The sequence below is a fragment of the Cibotium barometz genome, chromosome 47, assembly GCF_041138505.1.
Source record: "Cibotium barometz isolate CiBa-2024 chromosome 47, ASM4113850v1, whole genome shotgun sequence".
Classification (NCBI taxonomy): Eukaryota; Viridiplantae; Streptophyta; class Polypodiopsida; order Cyatheales; family Cibotiaceae; genus Cibotium; species Cibotium barometz.
The window spans coordinates 42,594,609-42,603,775 of record NC_141092.1 but is presented as its reverse complement, the minus strand read 5'-3'; the positions used below and the strand labels follow the sequence as shown (position 1 = coordinate 42,603,775).

Below are 9,167 nucleotides of genomic sequence, written 5' to 3'. Positions count from 1 at the left end.
GTAGAGGGGAGTGACTCGTGCAAGTCTGGGATCTCAGCTTAACGATACACGTGATGGACAACTCTACACCCACTTGACAAACACCTTATGTAGCGGGCTCTAGCCAATAAGCATCAATGCTTAAAATAAATCTCTTTTAAAAGAAAAAAAAACAATCAATACAAATGTTTTCATCCTCTCTCATATTCTTTCGCATCAACGCTTACAATAAATCTATTTTAAAAGAAAATAAAGAAACAATTCATTCTCTCTCATATTCTTTCTTTTATTAATTACAAGAGAGGATACTGAATTATAGATGCCACTAGAGTAGCTTTCAAACCTAGTACTTCATGACAGAGAGGAATGGACGTTATTATTGGGAAATAACCCGGGACCTTTATCATGTTTTAGTAGTGTGTGTGTGTGTGGACGCTCTTTGAGTGAAATTGAGTACTCAACGTCCCTGTCCCAATATTCAAAATTCAAATTTTCAAAAAACATTGATGACCGTAGTCCTTAAAATTGTTTGGGATTTGGTTACGAAAGGAGTTCAAGTTTTATCTTGAGTTGTTTAGCTTACACTTGTAGAAAAAAGTTTCATAAGTGATACCATAAAAGTGGTTTACATGAACAAGTGGCCTAACGATGCTACGTTAGGCATTAATAAGAAGGCCCTTTGAAAAAGGACAAGGGCCTTCAAGTTAAATGAAGCAAGGAGCCTTCAAGTTGAAGGTCAAGGGAGGCCTTTAAATTTTAGCCCTTTTTTAGAGTACATATAGTAGTCATACAAATGCACTCCGAGATTTAACTAGCTTGATCTTCTTCTTGGGCACTGATGACTCATTGCTTTTCTCATTTGTGTCCAAGGACTTCACTTCCATCTTCACTTCTGGTGTCGTTCTGGCATTCTGCAGGATTTTTACACCATAGCATACTTAAGATTTAATAAAAAAATAGCCAATGAAGATACAACCTAGCGGTAAGGTGTTGAAGTCCCATGCAGGAGGTGGTGCTAGGTTAGGTTCAAAACCTGCTAGCCGTTGACAATGGCACGGAAGCACACATGCACATGAGCACAAAAAAGATCCTTTTAAAAAAAGATTTATGAAAAAAATACATATAAACTTATAGCCATATCCAATCTTTTGTGGAAATCAACTAGGAAGGTTGGACCATACTGTTTCGTGTGTCAAATAACTTGTAAATTGCTGGTTAGCCATCTCCCAACAATCAAGGGAAAAGAGAAATGCTATAAAGCAAAGCAAGTAAAGCGCGTGCGGAGAATCAAAAGCCTGCATTAAGGGAGCACACGACAATAATTTGAATGTCTAATTAAACAATTAACTGCACATACCGTGTAGAAGGCAATGGCAGCTGCAGCAGCAACTCCAAAAACAGGGACGATCCAAAGGGCAGGGTCTAGAGGGTCAAGTGGGCGTTGGTGTTTAACACGTCGAGGGGAACTGTTCAACGTTATGATCAAAAAATTAGGCGCAAGAGCAGGTTATTGTGTGTAAACTGCAGGAACTTATGGATTGGAATCGGCAGAGGGAACTTACCCGGCCATGAGAGAGAGAGAGAGAGAGAGAGAGAGAGGGCGCGTGTGTGTTGTCTGTGAGAGACAGACAGAGGGGGTGAGGGTGAGGGTGTGTGTGTGTGAGAGAGAGAGAGAGAGAGAGATCAGAGAGAGAGAGAGAGAGAGAGAGGATGTGCGCAGCACAAAGGAATAGAAACTATCTGCAGCAACAAGCGGAAGAAGGCAAAGGTGACGTTGCATGCGTGTGTCTGTGTGTGAGAGGGTGAGAGTGTGTGTCTGTGTGTGTGTGTGTGTGTGTGTGTGTGAGAGAGAGAGAGAGAGAGAGAGAGAGAGATTGAGCGTGTGTGTGAGAGAGAGAGAGAGAGATTATATGCACCGCACAAAGGAATACAACGGAAGAAGACGACGAACGTGAATTTGTACTCAATTCGCCGCCTCTCTTGCACAGCTTTGACCGCCTCGCCACGTGTTGGAACCGTACGCCTCACCGCTTGATATTTCCGCTTGCTTTCCACGTGTGGCCGAGCTCTTTCTCTCTCTTTGAAAACTCCAAAGGTAGAAGGGTAAAATATATCGAACATTTCTTTTATTTTAAGAGTTTTGTTCCATCAAGTTACATGCCTCTAGAAGAAGAATTGATTGAACCCAATCGTGAAATGTTTGCATTCAAAAAAAAAAGTGACGTGTGTGCTCTCTTATGTGCCATAGAAAAGTATCCTAGCCATTTCTCCATCTTACACATTAACGAAAAACTTAGTTTAATATCATCTTCTACCACGTCATATGTGCCTCTCAAGTTGGAACTCTGTCAAAAGATTTTATTATGTATACAATATATCTTTATGACTCAATCTACACAACATGTGTCCCCAATGAAAACTTTTCGAAATAGTTGGTATATTATATGTATATATATGTGAAATGAGATATCATACAGCTATTGAACTTGATATTAATCAAACCATTAACAAATTTTCCTTAAATAAAAAGTTTGCCTCTCTCTCTCTCTCTCTCTCTCTCTCTCTCTCTCTCTCTCACACACACACACACACACACACACACTTGATATTTTCGCCTTCCCACGTGTGCCGACCTCTTACTTTCTCTTTGAAAACTTGAAAGTAAGAAGTAAAATATTGAGCAATTCTTTTATTAAGAGTTTTGTTTTATTAGGTTACATGTCTCTAGAAGAGTCGATTAAACTCAATCGTGAAATGCTTGTATTCAAAAAGTGACATGTGTGCTCTCTTATGTGCCATAGAAAAGTATCCTAAACATTTTTCCATCTTACACACAAAATAAAACTTAGTTTAATATCATCTTGTAACATATTCCCTTCACGTCATGTGTGCCTCTCACACATTGGAACTCTCAAAGATTTTGTTATGTATACAATATAGCTTATGACAATATGTGTCCCTAACAGCAATATACCTCGCGAACAATGAAAACTTTTCCAAATAATTGGTATAGTATATACATGAAATGAGATATCATAGGGCAATTGAACTTAATATTAGTCAAACCATTAACAAATTTTCCTTAAACAAAAAGTTTGTCATACTCTCTCTCTCTCTCTCTCTCTCTCTCTCTCTCTCTCACACACACACACACACACACACACACACACAACAAAGTGGAAGAGCAAGAAAGTTTATCGATAGCCTCTTCAGTTCTTAATTGATTAGAAAGCTAAGAGCTAGGAATTTTACCTCTAGCTTGTTGTTGAGTACAGAGCTCAAATTCTCCTAGCAAACAATCATTCAAGTGGAAGCTAATTTAGTAGAGCATGTACTCGGATACCATCATGGATTTTGGCTCTTACTTTCTCTTTGAAGACTTGAAAGTAAGAAGTAAAATATTGAACAATTCTTTTATTAAGAGTTTTGTTTTATTAGGTTACATGTCTCTAGAAGAGTTGATTAAACTCAATCGTGAAATGCTTGTATTCAAAAAGTGACATGTGTGCTCTCTTATGTGCCATAGAAAAGTATCCTAAACATTTTTCCATCTTACACACAAAATAAAACTTAGTTTAATATCATCTTGTAACATGTTCCCTTCACGTCATGTGTGCCTCTCACATTGGAACTCTCAAAGATTTTGTTATGTATACAATATAGCTTATGACAATATGTGTCCCTAACAGCCGCATATACCTCGCAACAATGAAAACTTTTCCAAATAATTGGTATAGTATATACATGAAATGAGATATCATAGGGCAATTGAACTTAATATTAGTCAAACCATTAACAAATTTTCCTTAAATAAAAAGTTTGTCATACTCTCTCTCTCTCTCTCTCTCTCTCTCTCTCTCTCTCTCTCTCTCTCTCACACACACACACACACACACACACACACAGAGACACACACGCACACACAGAGACACACACACACACACACGCACACAACAGAGTGGAAGAGTGAGAAAGTTTATCGATAGCCTCTTCAGTTCTTAATTGATTAGAAAGCTAAGAGCTAGGAATTTTACCTCTAGCTTGTTGTTGAGTACAGAGCTCAAATTCTCCTAGCAAACAATCATTCAAGTGGAAGCTAATTTAGTAGAGCATGTACTCGGATACCATCATGGATTTTGGCTCTTACTTTCTCTTTGAAGACTTGAAAGTAAGAAGTAAAATATTGAACAATTCTTTTATTAAGAGTTTTGTTTTATTAGGTTACATGTCTCTAGAAGAGTTGATTAAACTCAATCGTGAAATGCTTGTATTCAAAAAGTGACATGTGTGCTCTCTTATGTGCCATAGAAAAGTATCCTAAACATTTTTCCATCTTACACACAAAATAAAACTTAGTTTAATATCATCTTGTAACATGTTCCCTTCACGTCATGTGTGCCTCTCACATTGGAACTCTCAAAGATTTTGTTATGTATACAATATAGCTTATGACAATATGTGTCCCTAACAGCCGCATATACCTCGCAACAATGAAAACTTTTCCAAATAATTGGTATAGTATATACATGAAATGAGATATCATAGGGCAATTGAACTTAATATTAGTCAAACCATTAACAAATTTTCCTTAAATAAAAAGTTTGTCATACTCTCTCTCTCTCTCTCTCTCTCTCTCTCTCACACACACACACACACACACACACACACAGAGACACACACGCACACACAGAGACACACACACACACACACGCACACAACAGAGTGGAAGAGTGAGAAAGTTTATCGATAGCCTCTTCAGTTCTTAATTGATTAGAAAGCTAAGAGCTAGGAATTTTACCTCTAGCTTGTTGTTGAGTACAGAGCTCAAATTCTCCTAGCAAACAATCATTCAAGTGGAAGCTAATTTAGTAGAGCATGTACTCGGATACCATCATGGATTTTGGCTCTTACTTTCTCTTTGAAGACTTGAAAGTAAGAAGTAAAATATTGAACAATTCTTTTATTAAGAGTTTTGTTTTATTAGGTTACATGTCTCTAGAAGAGTTGATTAAACTCAATCGTGAAATGCTTGTATTCAAAAAGTGACATGTGTGCTCTCTTATGTGCCATAGAAAAGTATCCTAAACATTTTTCCATCTTACACACAAAATAAAACTTAGTTTAATATCATCTTGTAACATGTTCCCTTCACGTCATGTGTGCCTCTCACATTGGAACTCTCAAAGATTTTGTTATGTATACAATATAGCTTATGACAATATGTGTCCCTAACAGCCGCATATACCTCGCAACAATGAAAACTTTTCCAAATAATTGGTATAGTATATACATGAAATGAGATATCATAGGGCAATTGAACTTAATATTAGTCAAACCATTAACAAATTTTCCTTAAATAAAAAGTTTGTCATACTCTCTCTCTCTCTCTCTCTCTCTCTCTCTCTCTCTCACACACACACACACACACACACACACACAGAGACACACACGCACACACAGAGACACACACACACACACACGCACACAACAGAGTGGAAGAGTGAGAAAGTTTATCGATAGCCTCTTCAGTTCTTAATTGATTAGAAAGCTAAGAGCTAGGAATTTTACCTCTAGCTTGTTGTTGAGTACAGAGCTCAAATTCTCCTAGCAAACAATCATTCAAGTGGAAGCTAATTTAGTAGAGCATGTACTCGGATACCATCATGGATTTTGGCTCTTACTTTCTCTTTGAAGACTTGAAAGTAAGAAGTAAAATATTGAACAATTCTTTTATTAAGAGTTTTGTTTTATTAGGTTACATGTCTCTAGAAGAGTTGATTAAACTCAATCGTGAAATGCTTGTATTCAAAAAGTGACCTCTTATGTGGCATAGAAAAGTATCCTAAACATTTTTCCATCTTACACACAAAATAAAACTTAGTTTAATATCATCTTGTAACATGTTCCCTTCACGTCATATGTGCCTCTCACATTGGAACTCTCAAAGATTTTGTTATGTATACAATATAGCTTATGACAATATGTGTCCCTAACGGCACATTAGGGAAAAAGGGAGCTCATTTTGGGGCCTTTTACGGTTTGGAAAAATAAGCTCTCAACCAATGAACAGAGGGCCAACGTAACATTGGAAATTCACAAAAATAAAAGAAAATAGATAAAAGAAACAATATTTTATGTAGGTACAAGCGTGCTACATTAATGTGGAGATTGGTTTTTTATTCTCACAAGATCTTTGGACATGAAGATAGAATCTAGTCTGACATTTTCTCTGACAAGGGCCTTCCCGCTTCCACCTCCCTTTGAACTTTGAATTGTTGTGCTGCCTTTCCTTCGAAAGGTCTACCATTCTACACCACTACCTCATTGTGCAGTAACCTCTTCTTTTCCAAAACTGCTCCCTTGATCCAGTTTGGCTTAGAGTAAGATGTTTCTTGTCAACTATCTGTCTGCCTACTTTCTCTTTCTTGAAACTTCACTTTGTTATCTTGTTTACATTACTTTGCTGTGGTTACAGATTCACAAGGTATCCATGGTGAATAAAAACTATGGTCGTTCTTGTGGAAGACGTTCTGTGGATGATAATGCTATGAAGGCAGAATTATACCACACATCCTTACCCCGTCGACCTGCTTCTTCTATTTCTTCGGTAGACAATTCAAGTACAGTCAAAACGGAAGGAACTTGGGAAAGGTTTACTGTTTCGAAAGGAGCATGGGTGCTCATGCAACCTAGAAAAAGAAAGAGACCCCAGACAAAAAATATTTTCTTGGCATCATGGAAGGGAAGAGTACGAGATTTTAAAATCACCAGAGGAAAGATATCGGTGAAAGAAGTTTTGATTCAGCATGTGTACATGCATAAAGAACTTGTCTTGCGAGACTATCCAAATGATCTTCCGCAACACAGGCCTTATTGTATATTTTTCTATTGTGGTTTGGTTCTTTATGAGGTGCATGGATTTTTAAGACAAAGCTTTCTTTCTTTGCTTATTGATATTCTTGTGATATTTTATTTCAGATTTATACCCTTCATCGTATGAGACATGGCAAAACATCGATTGTATTCTGGGATTTATAGATGTTTTGCATGGATCGATAGGAGAACAACAATACGAAGGTCGATGTGCAACAGAGCTAGCTCAATCCGGTATATTTTTTACTGATCATTTTTATCAGTTGCTGGACAATGCAAACACACATGGTGTGTTAAGAAAACAAGACCTTCCAGCATGGAATTCAGTGGATTGGCCTCTCCCACATTTTAGTGTTACAGAGGCATACAGAGCCAAGCTTTTCAAAGAAGTACAGAAAGCTCTTAGGCCCAATATTGCCACAAGGATAATAAAAATTTCTTTGTGCATGCCTCTCACAGTTTTTGTAGACTTGTTTAATACCTTTCCAGTGAAGGTTTCAAAAACAATGTTCACAGTTAAAGCAACAAGTCTGGCATGCATGCCACAATTTTTGGATAAAGGTTGGGATAAGAAGACATGAAGTTCAGTGTTTTGTGAGGTTGTCCAACCTTCTATGCAACTGAAGTACATGGTTGCATCACAAAATTTCATTTTTTCTTTTTATTATAAGCGCAGTCGAATGCTAGGTACAAAACTAGTCCCTATGGATCAAGATGAAGATTCTTTTGGTGCAGAAAATAAACTTCTTGTTATTGATGTTGTTGAGAATGGTGATGTGCTAGTCAATATCACATTAAGACAATGCTGCTCCCTAGCTCAATTGCGCAATGACATTCTATTTGAGACAGAAGGTTCTATTTCAAAGGACTTTTTATTTATCTACAACAATAAGAAGGTATACCATGTGACTTATCCTAGTCTCATTAAGCACTGCTATTAGTTTACTTTACCCTATTGTTTCATATTGCTTTTTTGCAGGTGCTCAAAAGAAGAGAGAGATCAATAAAATGCAAAGACATTGAAAATTTTAAAATTGAGATAACACAGACTCCATAAACAAAGGTATTATATTTAGAAATGTAAAATTCTGTACAGAAGTGTTTAATTACATATGTAGAACATATTCTTGACAACAATTTTCTATTTATCTACAGGTTGATCTAGAGGCTGCTCTACATGGTCCAACCTCACCGTATCATCTTTATTTGGAGAATCTACTTTCTGTTGCTCCATCTTGTCGTGTACAGTCTCTTGGTGCTGCTCCATTGTCTCCTCTACTACCCTTGGAGCATCTGTTTGCTGTTGCTCCATCATTTCCTCAATAACATCAGCAGAGCAACAGGTCCTTGTTCTTGTGGCTTCTCCTCATCAGCACTAGGTCCTTGTTCTTGTGGCACCACATCTGCATCATCTGTATCATCAAGGTGTATGACACCTTCTCGGACTTTAGAGCTCTCACCTAACTCGACAGTAGCTGGTACAATAGGTTTGGGGAAGGCATACTTCAAAAACTTCCAAATTATATCAGCTCTGAAACTATACACGTAGCTCGAGTTGAAGCTATCTTCTCTCATCTGCAATGAGATATGATGATTTAGAACACTTTGTACCAATATCAAATTTTTTGAAGCTAAATGAAAATTATTTTTTCTTACAAGCTCTGGCTGTCCTATCTCAAAATAGCTTGAAAGTATATATTTGGCACTAATCAGCACTCTCCAGCCACAGCTACTTGAATCATCTTGTTGTGGTGTCTGGATAGTTGGAAAGATATGTTAGAAACTGTTAATGTCTGAACAAAATAAAATTATTCAATAAGTTCAAAGGCATAGCATGAAATAGACATCAGTAGAGGGAGCAACTTTCTACCTCTAAATCTATTGGCTCTATTGAATCCAAAAGATTGACATTAGGAGGACACTGATCCAATGCATCTAGAAGTCTTCTAATACAACTGCAATACATATAATTCAGTTAGTTTGCATTAAATCCAAATAATGAAGTTTAAAGTTAAAAATAGCACACAAACCACTTACAATTTAACCTCTCTGTGTGTGTTTCTAACAGAGTTGAATAAAAAGCATTGCTTCTGCTGGATGTCAATAGAAGCAAAGCTCTAGTGGTCACTGCATAAGGAAAAAAGCATTAAGAAATCAAAGGCTACAAGAGTACTCAATCTTGAAGGAAAATCCCAAAAGAAGCAGCCACACACATACTTGTTATGGTATGGAAGTAGCAAAATATCAACATGATCAAAATCACAGTGTCTGAACCAATTGGAAATATCCATGGGAGTTTCCTTTGGATCTCTTAA

General features: G+C 37.1%; 1 protein-coding gene and 2 long non-coding RNA genes across 5 annotated transcripts; 1 reads left to right on the top strand and 2 right to left on the bottom strand.

Annotated features, from left to right (window-relative positions):
* Positions 1–564: 564 nt before the first annotated feature.
* LOC147611710 (uncharacterized) lies at positions 565–1,824 on the bottom strand. Its single transcript, XR_015263784.1, has 2 exons — positions 1,542–1,824; positions 565–1,445 (listed from the first exon to the last, which is right to left on the bottom strand). It is a non-coding gene; the product is annotated as an uncharacterized LOC147611710 (long non-coding RNA).
* Positions 1,825–6,864: 5,040 nt separating this feature from the next.
* On the top strand, positions 6,865–8,497 carry LOC147611709 (uncharacterized). Of its 3 annotated transcripts, XR_015263816.1 has the most exons (4): positions 6,865–7,086; positions 7,636–7,748; positions 7,832–7,915; positions 8,008–8,497. It is a non-coding gene; the product is annotated as an uncharacterized LOC147611709 (long non-coding RNA). The 3 variants fall into 3 exon arrangements; XR_015263814.1 differs by having other exon boundaries at positions 7,636–7,915; XR_015263815.1 differs by lacking the exon at positions 6,865–7,086 and having other exon boundaries at positions 7,455–7,748.
* Positions 8,164–8,898, bottom strand: LOC147611708 (uncharacterized). Its single transcript, XM_086785023.1, has 3 exons — positions 8,723–8,898; positions 8,509–8,607; positions 8,164–8,427 (listed from the first exon to the last, which is right to left on the bottom strand). Exons 1-3 carry the CDS (start codon positions 8,816–8,818, stop codon positions 8,164–8,166), a joined length of 459 nt encoding a protein of 152 aa, XP_086641149.1. The 5' UTR covers positions 8,819–8,898.
* Positions 8,899–9,167: the final 269 nt, after the last annotated feature.

Bases quoted from the DNA above. Each gene is read 5' to 3' on its own strand.
- LOC147611708 (XM_086785023.1), bottom strand. From the start codon at position 8,818: ATGTATTGCAGTTGTATTAGAAGACTTCTAGATGCATTGGATCAGTGT. The intron at 8,608-8,722 runs GTAGAAAGTTGC...CCAACTATCCAG, and splicing joins TAGAGCCAATAGATTTAGAG to ACACCACAACAAGATGATTC. The intron at 8,428-8,508 runs GTAAGAAAAAAT...ATCTCATTGCAG, and splicing joins AGATAGGACAGCCAGAGCTT to ATGAGAGAAGATAGCTTCAA.